At 35.9% G+C, this 20,046-nt stretch overlaps 1 protein-coding gene across 1 annotated transcript; it reads right to left on the reverse strand.

Annotated features, from left to right (window-relative positions):
- Window positions 1-521: 521 nt before the first annotated feature.
- arl4aa (ADP-ribosylation factor-like 4aa) lies at window positions 522-2,498 on the reverse strand. The gene is made up of 2 exons (XM_039736894.1): window positions 2,362-2,498; window positions 522-1,632 (listed from the first exon to the last, which is right to left on the reverse strand). Exon 2 carries the CDS (start codon window positions 1,529-1,531, stop codon window positions 929-931), a length of 603 nt encoding a protein of 200 aa, XP_039592828.1. The 5' UTR covers window positions 1,532-1,632; window positions 2,362-2,498; the 3' UTR covers window positions 522-928.
- Between the last annotated feature and the right edge of the window lie 17,548 nt (window positions 2,499-20,046).

The following is a 20,046-nucleotide window of genomic DNA, read 5'->3' on the forward strand; positions in this document are numbered from 1 at the left end:
GGTAGTCAAAAGATGACATACTTAGTGTGAAGAGCTCATCAAAAAATACTTCTAAAAACTTGTTTGACTCAAAATATTTTTGTAATTAAAAATAAGCAGTTCTAGATTTTGGTTTTCTGCAGAAAACACTGCACACAGTATGCCCAATAGTATTTAATTTTGATTGGACCAGCAGTGGATTTAAATTTCCAGTGATATGGTGAGCAAACAAGTTTAATTATTGAGTTAATTTGGTACATTTGCTAATAAAAAGAAATTCATAAAAGCTATTACCAAGGAGAAGAGCTTAAAGCTGAGATTATTGGTAAATAAACTTAAGTGACTTTGTTTACTGCTTAACGGAAAAAGAAAAAAGGGGGGTCTTTGGTAATCTACTGATTAGGGCTATTTTGACTTTTCAACAGGTAGCTGATGACTAGGAAATTACTAATGCTGGAAGAACATTTGTCAGTTATGACCTATTGCCTTAGGTTTTACCAGCTGCCAGCAAATTTGGTTTATACGTATATTCGTTTAAAAAAAACCCACACACACACACAAAGCAAAACAATTGCATGGTAGTGCTCAACAGTTCTGGAGTTAAATGCAGCTGCCACACACCCACTTGGGTGATCATTACTCCCGATAACCTCCAGCAGCAGAAGGGACACACTTCTAATATCCCCAACACATTTTAATTGCATTTAAAATCCCTAGAATGGTCAGAAACAAGCCACTTTGAACAGAGACAAAACGGTTGTTTTCATGCATCGAATGCAACCCTATGAGAGCATATGATAAAACTTCTCTTTACCAATAATTCATTGGGACTTTAGTCACCTGACCAGCAATAACAGATCAGATCCCAGATCTTCTGTAGCAAACAGTAACACTAGAAAAACAGCTCACGACGCTGCAATAATAAGTCAATTTGATTTTCCTTCTGAAATCATCTTTTCCTTTTTTGCTGTTTTATCATCTTTCGTCGCTTAATTATCATTTCATATAATTTTTCCAAGCCTTCCCCAAGTCCATCACCTATGATTGCACAGGTAGGTTGTAGATGCCAAGGAGTGGCAGAGCCAAGTTCGTGTAGTGCCAACATTTTTTCAACCTCTGCCAGAGAAAGAGAGTTCCTCAAATCCTGCTTGTTGGCTATCACTAAAACAGGTACTCCTTGGTTTTCCGAAATCTTTGTTATCTTGTGTAGTTCAGTTTTTGCCTCTTCCATCCTTTCCACATCCACAGAGTCTACCACAAATATAATGCCATCAGTGCACCTTGTATAAGACTTCCAAAGAGGCCTCAGTTTCTCTTGGCCACCAACATCCCAGAAGTGAAAAGTTACCGTACGTGATCCCCCCAGCGTTACTTTGATTTTCTCTGTATTAAATCCTTTTGTCGGGACCGTGTTAACGAACTCGTTGAACTGCAATCGATACAAAACTGTAGTTTTTCCTGCGCAGTCCAAACCCAGAATAACAATATGCAGAGACTGAAAAGATGGTAGGCTTGACAAAATAGGATTCTGTTCCGATAATCCATTCCCCATTTTTGGGTATAAAAACAGCAGGCACCACCAGGCTTTTAAGAGAGAAATGCGAGTCCATAAATTATGCAGTGCAAAACAGAGGGGTGGATGAAGTTCGACACCTGTTTGAAAGTTGCAAAAGAAAAATCAGCTTAGAGAGGCAGTAATAATAGAAAAATACAATAAAAACACAACCCTTAAAACACTTTTCACCAATGTACTTCGTGTGTAGGACTGCTTTTTAACTTTGTCGCATACAGCCAAAGCGTCTGAACCGGAGGCTAAGGTGCGACGCAAACACGTGATCATGCGCTTCGTATACGAGCTGCATATCATTCACAGCTGTTTGTGAATTTTGGATACAATTATGGGTGCTTATATTCAACTACCAGCTTTGCAATGAGTCAGCGTCAGACACCTTCTCCATTAAGCGGATGGGCCAAACTGTACAGCATTGTTTTGACAATAAAAATATAAAATATTTCGAGGAGAGACTCTAATGCTCAAGAATGGACAGAGTCGACAAAATAAAAAAAAGGCCGACCTTCCTTTGCATCATCAAGCCCATGCACCCAACACAGAAAAAGCGCCTTTTAAAAGAGTTGCGCTTAAAGACGAGGTTATATTGTATCACTATCTAAAGCTAAATTATTAACTCAGAACCTACAGTCGAATAACAGGACAAATACTGCATGTAAAACATTTCATTTGCATTTGAGAAGATTTATGCTAAAATTAACGTTAACTGCAAAATACTCTACACTCCCTTCCCTCGGGAAAATAATTCATAAAATTACAACACAAACTACGGTATGCATTATATATTGAAACTGCTTGAGATTTCAACCTACCATTTACGAAAACGGACACAGTTCACATCGCTCTTGTGTTTTAAAAGAAGCAAGTAAGGCAGCAGCCAAATCCCTCTTAAAATCCCAAAGGTACCTCTCCACTGCGAGAGCACCACTCTCACACTGACTATGTATTGCAGATGCAATCCCTAATCACCCAAAGCTGCAGACTCCGCCCACCTCGAGAAACTCCAGAATGTAAGGCACTGGCGTCACAACATGCGTCAACAGTATCTCAAAGTCTGATTGGCCACTATGTTTGTCGTTCCAACTCATTGTCCACGCCTAGAACCATGCTTGAGTTTACCTGTTGCTGTTTCGTGCAATAACGCGTGCAGTGTTATTGGTTAGCATTAGGAAACTCAACATTTTCAATGCAAGCACGTACAGCAACTAAACCATATTTTCTGGCTTACTTTTTTGTCTAGGTTAGGCATTTAACCGCTTACATTAATTAACTTTAAATGACAATGATCTGAATGTTTCATTAACAATATGCGTTTATGTTTACGCAGTCGATCGTGTAATACCAGAACTTTTTAATGAAACTAAGATGCCCAGGGATATAGAATACGGTAAACAAAGAGTACATTTTCCACATAACAAGTACCGCTAATGTAATAATGACTGAATCGGATTTAATTTATTATTAAGATATGGCGGCGAATTGTCCTGACCTGGGTTTATCGGCGAGTGTTTTGGACTAGCCGCTCCGCTAGCACCGTAACCCAGTTCCTATTTGAATAGTAATTTTGGAACAGGGTAGCCGTGATCTGTGTCTAGTCCAGTTGAAAACACCCTCGTACCGGCACTACTTCTCATGAGGCAGCTCAGTTTTCCTTGTTAATTACAATACACGTCCAGCCTCGATCGTTTCCACTTTACTGTAAAACTATTCAGATTACTTATCGTATCGTTTAAGAGTCCATAATGTGCATCCAGGACAACAGTGCCACCCTATGGCTGTATTGCATTTTTCGCTTGCCGCTGTTTATGTTTAAATTGATTGGCTGAAAACATGCAAGAAACAAAAGCCTTTTTAAAGATGTTTGGCGGGAAGGGGAAAAAATGTGGGGGCGGGGGCGTGGGGCGGTGACAATTTAATGTTTATAATAAGACAAATGTATGGCAATTTACACATGCTACTTTTTACTATTGGTACTTATATTATTTCATTTCACGGCGAATATGCAATCGTGAAAACAACTTTGATGAAACTAACCTTAATAAGACAAATGTATGGCAATTTACACATGCTACTTTTTACTATTGGTACTTATATTATTTCATTCCACGGCGAATATGCAATCGTGAAAACTACTTTGATGAAACTAACCACGGGGGAAAAGAATAGCATCTAGCTCGACTTTAAGCTCAGAGCTATCCTAATGCTCTATCCACCATAAACGCCGGCAACTCCGGGAATAACATGGCTGGAGTATCCACAATTGAGTCTAGCTGCAGAAGAAACATTTTGACGCCTAAAATGTATTCGCCGTCCTAGTTGGCGGTGTTTCACCTCTTCAAAAAAAATACACTCACACCTACTGCTTGCTTGGTGTACGGCATTTAAGTTGGAGGAGTGAGATCATATTTTTAAAGACAGTTGTTTTAGTCAGTGGAAGAAATATAAATCTAAAACGGCAGCGTGCGTATATTGCAGGCTTCCACATATATCGATGAAATAACGGGTTTAATTTTTATTCACTGCTTGCTTTAGCCAACACTACGTCATTGATACTTGTAAGCTCACGAGGGTGAGAAAGTCGCATTATTAGGTGACATTTTAAGTAAAAGGATAAAAACAAAAGGCAATGACCACAGGATGCGGTTCTTGATTATTAAACAGGAAGAACTTTGTATGTCTATGTGTTTTGTTTTTTTTTTTATATTTTTTAATATGATTATTTTTAATGTGTATGCTTTAGTGTAAACAGATGTAGCATTTATTTATAATAAATGATGCCCTCTGAAGTAGGGACATTACCAGTTCTTTCCTGCCTAGATAGTCCCAGCCCAAGGTTCGACTATAATAAAACTGCAGAGATGAAAAAACAATTCTGTTGCAGATTATATAGGAGCTCCTGTATCTAACCTCTCATTTGTAAGTCACAGCATTTAGTTTTAGAAGTCATGAAATGTATTTGTAGTAGTAGTTTCTAGTCTTGGTGTTGATCGGCCATAGTGGCTACAGACATTCACACTAGCCAATTCTTTATCTACACTATAGACAAATTGTTGTGGCTCATGTGTCATTCCATTCAATTAGATATTCTGCACTTTCTTCTTATTCTAGTCTAGAATATACAATACTTGGTTTAAACATTCAACAGAATGATATGTGAATTGGAGATTTCATTTCTTCAAATATCTATCTATCTATCTATCTATCTATCTATCTATCTATCTATCTATCTATCTATCTATCTATCTATCTATCTATCTATCTATCTATCTATCAGTTCAAATGGTTAGTAAATTTGCTAGTTTATTAAAAGCAGAACAATCGTTTTACTCCTTATGGTTTCAATGCTAGCTGAAAGCTAAACTCAAATAAAACCAAAGCTACTTGATGGTAGATTGGATAAATATAGCTTCCAGTATCCACAAGGAGAGCAGAGACATAAAACCTCTAACCAGTACAAAGATGTTGCATAAAGTGTCAAAAGGCAACTTAGCTATTTAGGAAACAGCCCAGGATAAATACATTAGACATGTGCCCTTGCCACTACGTCAAGACTGAAATATTTGGGTTCAGAAAATTGATCAATTAATTTTCTTTTCTAAATATTTTATTTGAACAGACTCCAAGATTACTAGTTGGTTGTTGAGAGCTTAATGACGAACATACCCATCTGAAAATGACACCCAGTCAGTTGGTGGCTACCTTATTTTTTATTATGTTCCAACTAGCATTAATTTACGTATAGAGTTGTGGAGGTCAGTGCAGTGGTAGCACTGCTGCCTCACAATTTGGAGAGCTGGGTTTGTATTCTGGGTGCTTCCTGTGCTGAGTTTGCTTGTTCTCCTGGTGTTCACATGGGTTTTCTCTGGGTGCTCCAATTTCTTTACAGTTTTACAAAGACATAGATTGGGGTTTCTAAATTGACCCTGTTTTCTATGTTCTGTGTTTACAAATTCTTTGTAAGTTGTGGTAATTATACTTCAAAGACACATGATATTCTATATGGTGTTCCACAAGGCTCTATCCTGGGTCCGCTGCTCTTTTTGATTTACATGCTTCCGTTAGGTCAGATTATCTTGGGGCATAACGTGAGCTACCATAGCTATGATGACGACACATAACTGTATTTATCAATAGCGCCTGACGACCTCGACTCTCTTGATTCACTGACACAATGTCCTACTTGTGTTTCTGAATAGATGAGTGGTAAATACAGAGAAAACAGAAATTATAGTGATTGGCAATAATGGATATAATGAGGTTATTAGAAATAAACTTGATGCATTAGGATTACAAGTCATGATGGAGGTAAAGAATTTAGGGGTAACTATTGACTCTGACCTGAATTTTAAATCACATATTAATCAGATATCTAGGACAGCATTTTTCCACTTAAGAAATATAGTAAAAGAAGACCCCTTATAACATTGCATGATGCTGAGAAATTAATCCACGTTTTTGTTTTCATTTGACTAGATTACTGTAACGCTCTCCTCTCAGGACTACCCAAAAAAGACATAAATTGATTGCAACTAGTGCAGAATGCAGCTGCTAGAATCTTAACTAGGAAAAGAATATTTAAGCATATCTCTTTAGTTTTGATGTCACTACATTGGTTACCTGTGTCATTTAGATTTGACTTTAAAGTCCTGCTTATAGTTTACAAAGCCTTAAATAATCTCGCTCCATCTTATATTGCGGAATGTCTTACACCTTACACTCCAAATTGTAACCTTAGTTCTTCAAATGAGTGTCTGCTTAGAATTGCAAGAGCTAAACTTAAAAGAAGTGGTGAGGTGGTTTTCTGCTGTTATGCACCTAAAATCTGGAATACCTTGCCATTCGGAATTCGCCAGGCTAATACAGTGGAGAGTTTTAAAAAACTGCTGAAAACACATTACTTTAACATGGCTTTCTCATAGCTTCATCTTAGTTTAATCCAGATGCTCTGTATATTCAATTAATTATCATTATTATTCATGGTATTCATATTCAAAATCCGTACTCACCCCAACTTTCTCTTCTGTTCTTTTTCCGGTTTTCTGGGGTGGCGGCCTGCGCCATTACCACCTGATCAAAGCACCGTGATGTCCCTACATTAATGGATTAAAGAAGTCCACATGACCATCATCATCAAGTTCTTCCATGAGAACCCTGAATACCATGAGTACTGATTGAGGTCATTTATGTTAGGTAGAATGCCTAGAGGGAGCTGGGTGGTCTCGTGGCCTGGAACCCCTGCAGATTTTATTTTTTTTCTCCAGCTGGCTAGAGTTTTTATTTTGTATTTTCTGTCCTCTCTGGCCATCAGACCTTACTTTTATTCTATGTTAATTAGTATTCCCTTATTTTAATTCTTATTTATTTTGTCTTTTTTCTCTTTCTTCATCATGTAAAACACTTTGAGCTGCATTATTTGTATGAAAATGTGCTATATAAATAAATGTTGCTGTTGTTGTTGAGGAAATTGCTACTCACCCATTCAGAAATACAAGACAGTCATTGGGTCAGGGAGGCCAGATCATCAGGATTATCAGGTGCTATAGGAAGGTAGAGCTGCATGTCAGCTGCATAGTCATGGTAGTTCACCTTGTGTTTTGAAATGATCTGACCTAATGGGAATATATAGATTGAAAATAAGAGTGAATCCATAATAGTCGTCCTGTGGTATGCCATGTACAATATCATTAATGTTTAAACTACAATCATCACATCTAAATATTTTCAATTGGAATTTTCTACCTCTTAAATAAGACTGAAACCAATTCAGAACACTGCCCGAGATGCCCATACATTGACTAAGGCAATTTATTAGAATACTGTGGTCTATGGTGTCAAATGTTGCACTTAGGTCTAAGAAAACAAGAAGAGATATGTGCCCTCTGTTGGCATTAACCTGTAAATCATTTATTTTAAGCAGTGCAATTTCTGTACTATGATTTGTTCTAAAACCTGACTGTAAATTTTTAAGAATAGAATCTTTATTTAAATAGTCATTTAATTGTTGAAAAACTACTTTTTCTAGAATTTTACTTTAAAATGGCAGGTTAGAAATAGGTCTAAAGAGTTGTCAAGTACAGAGGAGTCAAGATTATTTTTCTTAAGCAGATGGTTTAACTACTGGAGTCTTCAGAAAATTTGGGAATACCCCAGTATCTAATAATGAGTTCTCTGTGTCAACTAGGCTATCAGATGTCTTTAAAAAATCTTGTTGGGACTAGGACAAGGACACAAGTAGAAGGTTATGTGAGACATGAGGAAACCTATTGCAGTGAAAGAATGTAATTCTCTTAAAAGATCATGCTGAGTTTCAAAAAGATTAATTTTTTGAGAGATGTAATATATTATTTTTAATATCTGTTCTTTTGTGTTTAAAAATGTGGCATACGTCTCACAAGTTTCACTAGATGTTTTCAGGAGGCATTCCATTAAATTAACTGGTTTTAGAAGATGGTCTGTCATTGAAAATAAAAATCTTGGATTTATAGCATTATATTTTATAATTTTAGGAAAATAGGACTATCTCTCAAGATGGACTGCTTTGCCATATTCAGCTAAATGTGCCTTTAATATTTTACAGTGGACTGCTAATCTAGTTTTTCTTCATATACACTCAGCTCTGCTGCATTTTCTCTGAAGACACTAAGTGAATGTGATGCCTTTATAAACATCAGAAAGCATGTCTGAATAAGTTAAATTAAATCCAATATAAAACACAGAAAGGAAGGAGTCAGGAAAATAAATACCTACTTACTATAAGCACTTTGAGCTACTGTTTGTATGAAAATGTGCTATATAAATAAATGTTGTTGTTGTTGTTGTACTCTGCATACAGTAGGCGGACAATGATTGCTTAAGACTTAAAGTTTGAACATCTAATGGATGTTTTTTAAAACAGCTAAATGTAATGCAGACTGATTCTTCAAATTAAATATTCTCAATAGAACTGATCTAGAAATAAATTTAGATCACATCCTGCATCCCAGTGAAAAAATTCAAATATAAGCAGTGTAGCCAATAAAGAAACTTATACCTGAACAAACTCTGCTTGTTCCACTTTGTAAAAACATTTTACAGATACAGAGCAGAGCATGACTATGTACATACAGAATATGATATGGATATTTCTGTTAATTCAAACATTTATAAACACTACAATTCTAGATAACGCATAAGTCTACTATAGTTCAAAGTCCAGTATGGTCAAGATCTGAGCCATGATAAAACAACTTTTCAGTCAGATAATGAGCAGTATTTGTCACTTTGGATAAAGGAAATTAAAATGCAAAGTCGACACATTTGCTTTTGTGTTACAGATCCTGAGAAAGTACCAAGTACAAGTGACCACACCCTAGCCATTCAAACAGTCCATTATGAGCAATCATGGCTACAAAAAAAGAACAGGTGTGGTCACTGCCAGGCAGATCAGCTAGAGACAGGCATGCATATTGTCCTACATAAAAGTAAATGCTCCCATAAATTTGTAAGAGGTACCACTATATTTTAAGAAAACATTCCAAATTCACTGTTTGGTCTGTCATAGTGTATTCAGAGAAGCAGTGAGTACCCAATCACGTATATTAATCCGTATGTGTTACACTGCATTTATATGCTTATAAATATAAATAAATATTTAGTTATATATATATAAAATCCTGAGCCTAAAAGTACAACAATTTTGTGCAATGATTTTATGTGACATTTTTATGTCACATTTTTTGTCACGCTTTAAATCGGGTTTATTTTAAAACCTACATATGTATGTTTCAGAATTTATCGAACTTTAATGTGATGTTGGTAGATTTTCAGATTCTTATTCCATTTTTAAATTATAAAATATTATAAACTAAAAAATATCAAGAACTCACGTCCTGCGAGACGAGATTTAACCAAGAGTGCCAAGAGATTTAACCACACCCAGGGCCAGAAATAATAGACAAAGAGTAGGACAGCTGTTGTACAGGCTTTTAAAATGTCCGAAGCACCGTGAGAGATGCAGATCATGTGGCACGGCAGCAGCAGCAAGCCAGCAGCTGATCAAGCCAAGAGGAGGAAAAAAAAAAAAACTGTATTTGTTTCCCATGCCAGGTAATCTGAAAATTGCTACTGTATTTTCAACGTTAAAAAGTCTGGACTTGACTCTGATAGAATAGGTTTCTTCCAGTTTCTCACTTTTTAAAGTTCTTGAGTGTACAGTGGAATCTCAGCTCACTAATCGCTCGACTTCTACTAACTATATGGAACCATTTCACTCCAATATCAGAATGTAGCATATTTGTGTCAAATTATCATCTTAATTCTATTAGACCTTCGATGAGAATTTGATATGGGTCAATCACAATACTGTACTGTCCAGAATGCAGAGCATCCTTGCTATCTGTAGTAACTGTAGATTAAGCTCAAGGCCAATTACACAATCAGTTTTTGAAGGTTTTAAGCTTGGGTAACTGATTTTTTGTATCTACTATACATGATGTAATGTGATCATATATCTGAATTATCATTTTAAAGTGGATTCTATACATATTTATGAGTATTAATCGATGGTTTTTTAAAACTGGCTGCAATATTACATATTACTGGCTGCCACTTTACATGCACTTGTTACATGTAATGTTTTAAAAGCTCAATCCATAATGCCAAGTATTTGATTGCTTACATCTACTCAGAAATTGTTTGTGATGTTTAAAGAAAGGCGTTTATTGTGTGTATGTGTTGGTTAACTGAACTACATCCAGTCTTGAGCAACTAGGTGACATTTTTCCAGCTTCTCAGCAAGCTAGCAACTGTAACTGCTCCACTACAGATGCTACCAGAGATGCACAGTGGCTAAACATTTAACTGAACCAGCGAGATATTTCACATATTGAAATCTTGCACATGAAATTATATACCTTCTGTGAGAGGTGTTGAGTTGCACAGGAATTTTCCACACTTTGAGAACAGATTTAACACACGGTCTGTTGCATCTGTTCTGTTCATTTAATTACCGAATGGTCATTTTGGCTGTAACATTCTTAAGAGGGTGGCACAGTATCACAGTGGTAGGGCTGCTGCCTTGCTGTCAAGAGACAAGGATTCACGTTCCAGGTCCTCTGTGTGCAGTTTGCACATTTCCCCCTTGTCTTTGTGAGTTTCCTGAAGATGCTCCGGTTTTCTCCCACATTCCAAAGACATGCAGATTAGGTGGATTGATAATGCTAAATTAGTTGGTGTGCATATGTTCACATTGGGATGGACTGGGATAGACTCCTGTGACCCTGCCCTGAATAAAACAGGTTTAGAAAATGGATGGATGTTCATAAGATTATTTTACTTCTTTAAACCCCTTTTGTCAGAAGAACACTATATTGTATCTGTGTATGGTAAATGTACATCTGGTATAACATTTTGTAGTTGTTAGCTTCCAGTTTAGTAATAAGCTGTCCTAATGTGTTGTGAACGTGTTTTGCTTAGCCAATGTGTTTTTTAGATAGATAGATAGATAGATAGATAGATAGATAGATAGATAGATAGATAGATAGATAGATACATTATTAATCCCAAGGGGAAATTCACATACACCAGCAGCAGCATACTGATAAACAACAACAACATTTATTTATATAGGACATTTTCATATAAACAGTAGCTTAAAGTGCTTTACATATTAAAGAATAGAAAAATGAAAGACACAATTATAAAACAAAATAAATCAACATTAATTAACATCGAATAAGAGTAAGGTTCAATGGCCAGGGGGGACAGAAAAACAAAAACTCCAGACGGCTGGAGAAAAAATAAAATCTGTAGGGATTCCAGACCATGAGACCGCCCAGTCCCCTCTGGGCATTCTACCTAACATAAATGAAACAGTCCTCTTTGGATTTAGGGTTCTCACGGAAGGGCTTGATGATGATGATGGTCACGTAGACTTCTGCCTTTTAATCCGTCCATCATTGTTTGAGCATCATGATCCTTTCCAAAGAAACCGGAAAAAGAAACAGAAAAGAGAGTAGGGGTCAGTACGGATTTTAGAGCCACCATGAATAGTTATTATGAGGAAATTGAACATATAGAGTATCAGGATTAAGTTAAATTAAGATTAAAATGAGGTTATAAAAAGGCCATGTTAAAGTAATGTGTTTTCAGAAGTGTTTTAAAGTGCTCTACTCTATCAGCCTGGTGAATTCCTATTGGCAGGCTATTCCAGATTTTAGGTGCATAGCAGCAGAAGGCCGCCTCACCACTTCTTTTAAGTTTTGTTCTTGGAATTCTAAGGAGACACTCATTTGATGATCTGAGGTTACGATTTGGAATATAAGGTGTCAGACATTCCGATATATAAGATGGGGCAAGATTATTTAAGGCTTTATAAACCATAAGCAGAATTTTAAAGTCAATTCTGAATGACACAGGTAACCAGTGTAGTGACATTAAAACTGGAGAAATGTGTTCGGATTTTCTTTTCCTGGTTAGGATTCTAGCAGCTGCATTCTGCACTAGTTGCAAACGATTTATGTCTTTTTTGGGTAGTCCTGAGAGGAGTGCGTTGCAGTAATCTAGTCGACTGAAAACAAACGCGTGAACTAATTTCTCTTCTTTATCATCTTTCAGTGATATAAGCGGTCTAACTTTACTTATGTTTCTTAAGTGAAAAAATGCTGTCCTAATGATCTGATTAATATGTGATTTAAAATTCAGATTACAGTCAACAATTACCCCTAAGCTTTTTACCTCCGTCTTGACTTTTAATCCTAATGTATCCAGTTTATTTCTAATAGCCTCATTGTATCCATTATTGCTGATCACTAAGATTTCAGTTTTCTCTTTATTTAACTTGAGAAAATTACTATTCATCCATTCTGAGATACAAGTCAGACATTCTGTTAGTGAATCAAGAGAATGTGGGTCATCAGGAGCTATTGATAAGTACAGCTGTGTGTCATCAGCATAGCTGTGGTAGCTCACGTTGTGCCCTGAGATAATCTGACCTAACGGAAGCATGTAGATTGAGAATAACAGCGGACCCAGGATAGAGCCTTGTGGAACACCATATCGGATATCATGTGTCTTCGAGTTGTAATTCCCACAACTAACAAAAATTTTCTCCCTGTCAGGTAGGATTCAAACCAATTTAAGACTGTGCCAGAGAGGCCCACCCATTGACTAAGGCGATTTCTAAGAATGTTGTGATCAATGGTGTCAAATGCAGCACTCGGATCTAAGAGGATGAGAACAGATAAATGGCCTCTGTCTGCATTTACCCGCAAGTCATTTACTACTTTAACGAGTGCAGTTTCTGTGCTGTGATTTGTTCTAAAACCCGACTGAAATTTATCAAGAATAGCATGTTTATTTAGGTGGTCATTTAACTGCATAATGGCTGCCTTCTCCAGAACTTTACTTAAGAAAGGCAGGTTAGAGATGGGTCTAAAAAGAACAATATTAATTTAAAGAGTGATAAAAATGCAGGTATTATAGACAGTAACTTTGTATAATGTTAACGTTTACATTTACACCTATCTTTTAACCTCACAAACTCAGTGCACATGTGAGTGGCCACATACTTGGTACTCTAGGTAGAGCTGTTATACTATTGCATGGAAACATGATGGCATTGGTGACTTGGAATCACAGCAGTGCCATTTGACAGAACCTATTGATTGTACCTGTTATTTCAGTTAATGTCAATTAGAGATATCTGTCTTACAACTGATCTTGGAAGAAAATACTGAATGAAACACAGCTATTTAAAATAATTTGCAGTACACAAGAATCTATTGTAATTGACACTAATGAAGTTATTTTCTTTCACTCTGTGTAATGAAATGATCATAGCATAAAATAGTTGTCAACTTGCTACTCTGTAACATATCCAGTGGCCGTTATCTTTACTGATTCTGAGAAGCTTGTCCAGCCTTCATCAACACTCTGGATGAATTTAAACAATGCTTTTTATTGGCAGGTGCCCCTTCTAACCTATTATGATAACTAAAGTGCGTTCAAAACTATGCTACAAAATTTTTCACTTTGATTCACAGCAGTGAGGACATAAATCCTGTCATGTTCAATATTCTCTTATTCTTTCTGTTTTCAGAGATTGAGTACAAAGCCACGTTCTGTCTTGTACAGTTTTAAATGGCTCTTTTATTCTTTTTGTTTTCAAAGATTGAGTGCAATGTCATGTTCTGTCCTGTACAGTTTTAAATTGCTTTCTTATTCTTTCTGTTTTCAAAGATTGAGTACAAAGTCACGTTCTGTCCTGTAGAGTTTTAAATGGCATTGGATCAGACTATGTCAGTAACCTCCAGCATTGCTTTACTCCAGTATACCCACTGAGGTCCATTGATGCAAGTGTTTTGTACATCCCCAGGCTAACCTATGCTCTTTACAAGTGACAGAGCCTTCAGCTATGTAGCACTCAGACTTCAAAATGACCTGCTCAATCAATTCACTTTAATAAAAATCCATCTATTCGGGGAGGTATTACACTTACAAGGACAACTCTTTCTTTCTCTCTGTATTTAAAACTATATTACTTTTTTCTTTATCATACAGTCAGACAGTCATCAGTAAGTCATTATCTAACCTGCTATATCCAAACACAGGGTCACACAAGGCTGTGAATTTTATTCCTGTTCATTATTTTCTTGAGTCTACATTTTTGTTTTTCACTTATTTATCTTTTTTTGATTGTTAATATTTTGATAGTTCCTATCCAGTGGTATTTATTAAGAATTTCTGTGCTATTTTTATAATACCCTTTTTATATTTTTGAAACAATTTGTGTGCTGTATTAATAATATTTATTATTATTAGACCTTTTCATACTGTATTAATAATGTTTATTATTATTATTAGACTTTTTCTTGTATCTGAAGTGTTTTACACCAGCCACAGTGTCTTATTTGCTGCTTGCTGTTATGTGAATATTGGTAAATTTGCTTATGCACAGATGAAACTGGCCCTCTTGTTGTGCTGGATTATGTGTCTCTAATGAAATATGGGCATGTGTCTTATCTGTGTTGTAAATTTCCACATTGAATGGTTTAAGGAGTTAAGAGTAAAGTTATTACATCAATTTAAACCCAGAGGTTCCTTTGCGGAGAGGGATACACAAATGAATTCTCCTTGAGAGCAAATATCTATGGTTACTATCACTGTTTTCTCTTGCACCTTCTACCTGCCATAAGCACAGAAGCACAGTGAAGGCAGTCACCTTAACAAAAGCTTGTAATAACCTGTTTCTGAAGAATTCCTGTGAAGAGAAGTGAGGGAAAGAAAGGTGTTAAACTCGTAAAAGTCAAATTGGTTCTTGGGCAAATATAACAAAATGGATCCATATTGCTTTTTATAATAGAGGGCACTCTTAAGTGCTTTTGTGGTTTAACTTGAATGAGACTGTTCATCACCAGGGAAATGTGATTGTGTGACAGATACAAGACCACGTTGGGAGCTGTCATTCTTAAAAATGACAAGTTTTAAGCAATTGGAATGATTCCACATGTGAATTGAAGACAAATGATTTCATAGTGTCATCTAACAAGCGAGCAGTATACAAATGCTTTTTTCAAACTGTTATGGTTAGGCCTGATAGTAGCCATTCCCTTTGATAAAGATGGCATTTACTGGAAGTTTCCAGCATGTCTTGTGCATTATGTACTCTATGTCACATTTTAAGGTAGACCCCTATCTAGAAAAATAGCTTTCATTGTTTTTTATGGACTTCAAATGTGCTTAACATAATAAAAAGCCTGACATGGCATGAAAATGCATGCTTATGCAGGTGTGTAAATATTAAATATAATAATATAAAATATTATTCTATTAAGTACAGACATATCTACTGTTCTCACTACATCATAACAGATTATTTTCTCATCTATAATGAGAAATATATTAACCTCAAGCTATGGTTCAACATGCTTTTTCTGTATAAAGTTAATTGCTAATTTACTCCAACTGCCTCCATCACTCAGTTTATTTCCTCTATACCTGTCTTCATTCTTGAGGCAGCACTTGTCATCTTGAAGGAAACTCTGGACATCTATTAACATGATTATTCTAAGGTCAGCACTTTCTAATGTAACTAAACATTTGTCCTTTACCTTTCACATTTCATTCTCATACATCATAAAAGTCCCTTTGTAGTTGGTACAAAACATCCCTTCAGTGCTTGGTAAGCTCATTTACAAGTTTGAATGGGGGTCATATCTCCTCACCACCATAGAACCTACATCTTTTTTATGCATTTCCAAGTAGCATAGCATCCATACTTTTTCCAGTCTAGATATTGCTGATAACATATTTTATGAACTGATATGTGAGTATTTTATTGTGCCATTATAAGGCATACCTTCAGAAAACCTGATCTTAGTATCCTAAGGTCTGCCCAATTCTTAGCGTATTATATTTTAGCAAGCTTTCCATTTCTGTATACCTGCGATGTCTGAGATTTTATCTCTTTTTGTTTTGTTTTCTTTGGTTTGGTGGGGAAGTGGTTAACACTGTTACCTCATTTATCCGGCATCTTTGGTTCAAATCCAGTGACTCAATTCTGTCAATTTAGAATAATCATTTTCTACCATGTCTGTGTGATTTTTTTTGTGCTCCATCATCCCAAAGATATGTGTTAGAATAGCTAGCAATTATAAATTATATGTGTGAGCATGAGAGAGCTCCACAAAGAAATACTGTATTAGCCTATCTTGGGTTGTGCCCAATGTTGCCAGGATAGCCTCTGATTCAGGAGGTTAAGAAGAACAACTTTTTTGCTTAGCTGTCTAATCCAAGTTTTACCACCCTTCTTTACCAAGGCATTAACATGAGTACTTTCAGTTTCACACTGAATTACAATTAACAGGCTTGAGGAGATTATTTTATATTTTTTGATAATTACCTTATTATATATCTGAATTTGTGTACACTGGGTTATTGAATGTTATTGAATGTTACAAACTGTAACAGGAACATTTTACATTACTGCATATTTTTTACAATGAATATAATCAAATATTAAATAAAAATGGATCCTGAATGGACAGATGACACAAGCAATTTAGTTATTAAATACAGTTATCCTTTATACAATTAACAGTGTAAAAAATAATTTACCTGTATACTCAATAACTGGTAACACTACCTTAATCAGCACTACTTCAAGCAGCCATTTCTTCTGGTTATTTTACTGCACTGAGAACGTATTTTGGCCTGTTATACCATACAGATCATGCATGGCGCATTTCAGGTTCTTCCTCAACATCTCAGTGCAGTTTTGGGTCGGGACTTTACGTAGGATCATTCAAATATAACAATTCTCTCTTTCTACAAAAATTCTCATGACCGCTGTCTTTTAATTTACTTGCCTGAATGATAACACATCATTTCTCTCCTTTTACAGCTAAATGGCAATACAAGAATTGTGCTTGAACACTGTTGTGGAGCTGCTTGTCTAGAATGCAGTGACAGCTTTTCTCTCAACACAGCAAGGAACATGTCGATCAAGCAGTAGCTGTCCATGAAACACTGTTATTGAACTCTCATACACCATTACGATGCATTTTGTCTAACTATAGACAACTTTTTTGGATGTTATTAGTTAGCAGTCATATCTGCCATGATAGTTTACACTTGATCATACTTTTATCTATTGCCTTTCTAATTAAAGAGTTATTAATATTAACCTTAGCAGAAGTGAGACCTGGAGAGCCATAGGTGTAGTTGTAGTAACATTGTGACTTTATGCAAAATTTTGCTGTTTGTTCTTTTGACAGGTTAGTTGCTTCAATAAGGTTTCCTATGGCCCCAGACTTTAATCATTTTGGTAACATGGCTCTGATGTAGTCTGTTTGAGCTCCAGAGTCTTAATGGCTTTACAACTCTTAACAAACTGATACCCATCAAACAGTTTACAGAAATTTCTTTTGATCATGGCTTGATGTGCTGCAAGATTCTTTGTGCTGATGTGTCTCTGTTGGTAATGATCAAAGTCAGTTGGATTTGTATTGGGCAGGGCCAGCTTAAGTCCAGCCTAATTGTTAACTAAAGTATTCAAATGTTTACCCTATTATCCTTTTAATAAGACAGAGTTCACTAGGGGTACCTTTTTCACACCTGATGATTGGATGTTTGCTAATTTTACACACAAAACAAATAGAAAAACCAAACTACCCTCCTGAGTATTACTACAACCAGTTTAAAGATCTGACAAAATTCACTTTGAAAATTATACTCAAATGTGTATAATCAAACAAGCCATTTTTTTAAAAGGCACTTTATCTTTATTTTTAATGCTGAGGTTTTGATTGTCAGTACAAGATCACAGATTACAACAGACTCCGAACAGACACCTAATAACCCCACCATCACCTTCACATCTACTGTCCTTATCTGAAGTGCTTCATTAAATATTGACATATTATCTAGTAATCCACACCTATTTTTTTCACTGACGCACCTTCCTTTTTTTCACAGTACCCCAAAAAACACCATCTCCCTTTCTTAAAAATATGTAGCACACCTGCTTTCCTTTCCCTTGTTTTTTGATTTGTTTTTGGGCATTTAACCAAATTGCATTTAACTAAGGCTCATTTGTTACAAGGCAGGTCTGTTGTGGCTACAGGTTACAGAACAAGGTCTCAGACTTTGTAGTTTGAGACAGTGGGACGTACACAAACTGCTAAGTGTATTTGGAACATGTTTGTTTTAAACTAACATACAAATTTGCTAACAAAATAAATATCCATAAGCAAAAATAAATATGTGCAAAAGTGACTACTGTACAAAAATACTCTCTCTTCAGGATCCACTTCAGACTGGACTTTAGCATTTGGTTCCTGGAAACATTGACGAATGGACTATCCAAAGGCAATAAGCTGGCAATGCCATCCTCAAAACTCCATGCATACATGTGAAAAAAATGTAAAGTAAAAAGTTCCTAATGCAGTGTATAAAAATTTCACCACCCTTCTTTATCCATGGCATTAACATAAGTACTTTCAGTTTCTTCTTCTTCTTTTGGCTGCTCCTGTTAGGGATCATCAAAAATTGTTGTCCGCATATTGATTTGACAAAAGTTTACACCGGATGCCCTTCCTGATGTAAGTTGTTTCTAAAGTGATTAAAACACACTTCACAAGCACCAAAAAAGCATAAGCAGAAATAATACATTTTATAAATGAGCAGGAATTGAGACAGTGATGCTACATCTCACTGCAAGAGTCCTGGATTCAGATCTCTGTGTAGTCAGTGAACCCCAGGGAAAATGTTGGCTTTTTTAATATAACAGCCAAACATTAGATCTTCATATAAACAGTGCCTACAGATGAAGATATACATGAACAAATAACACTAAAATGGCATATTCTCTAATTTAATTTTAACAAAAATGCACATTTGTTACATTTAAACTATTGATATGTATGTTGTTATAATGCCAAGAACAAAAGAGCTCTCTAAAGCCCATGTGACGTTATACGACTTTTTAAACGTCAACATTTTCTATGAGATGTACCTACTTTTTCAAAATTAGTCCTGCCTGAGAGAGTCTGTGTGTGTGTGTGTGTGTATGTGTGTGTGCTTTACAGTGATATGTGTCTCTCTGTCCAGAATAAGCTCCTATCTTGTTTGAGGCTTCACCCAGTAATCCTGAAATTGATTAATTGCGTCAGAAAATGGATGGTTGATTATTAATATGAACAGTAAATTTTAAAATTAATTCTTAACTATTTTCTCCATCATGTTTTCATAAAGTCTTCACTTCATATCATTATAATTGAGTGTACTTTAAATGTAAATGAAGAAGGATGATAAAGTACAAAAAATATTTAGCTGTACATGGAAGATAAAACTTCACATTTGTGTCGGCATGTTACACACTCTCAGTCTACCTGAGTCTAGCCAAATTACAAAGACAACTGACTGAAACCCCTCTGAATCTTCTTGTCACCCAGATCGGTGTGTTTACTATGTGTGGAATTATAAACCTGGTGGAAAGAGATACTGTAAGTCACAAGCTGGGTTGCAATGCTAGTTTAAAAGATGTAAAATTTAATCTGATTTTTGATTCATTCTTTTCAAGACTCTCAGTTATTCTCAGTGCAATGACTTCATCTCTCACCTTCTTGTTGTTCTTGAACTTTGGACATTTGCATTTGTTCATTCAATTTAGCAAGTTATTTGCTTTATTTTTTGGAGTGGTGCTATGACTGTTTCCCTGTTTTCTCTCTGTGTTTTTCTCCTTTGCTCTTCATTTTAAAGCATTTGACTATTTATTTTTGACTATGTCTGCCACATATTATCATATCTACTTAAAGACAATGCTACAAGAAGCTTATGTTGCTGCCACTATGCCTCTTGTGACTACTAAATCCAGATGATTCAATGAGAAGGCAGGTGTTTGAACATGTAGCAAGTGAGGGTCAAGACCCAGTTTGGAATTATGATATGAACATACAGCCATCTGACGCATCTTGACTGCCATTTAATCCCCACCCCTTCTTTGTGAGCCTTACTAGATG

Source organism: Polypterus senegalus, chromosome 15 (genome assembly GCF_016835505.1).
Source record: "Polypterus senegalus isolate Bchr_013 chromosome 15, ASM1683550v1, whole genome shotgun sequence".
NCBI classification, from domain to species: Eukaryota; Metazoa; Chordata; class Cladistia; order Polypteriformes; family Polypteridae; genus Polypterus; species Polypterus senegalus.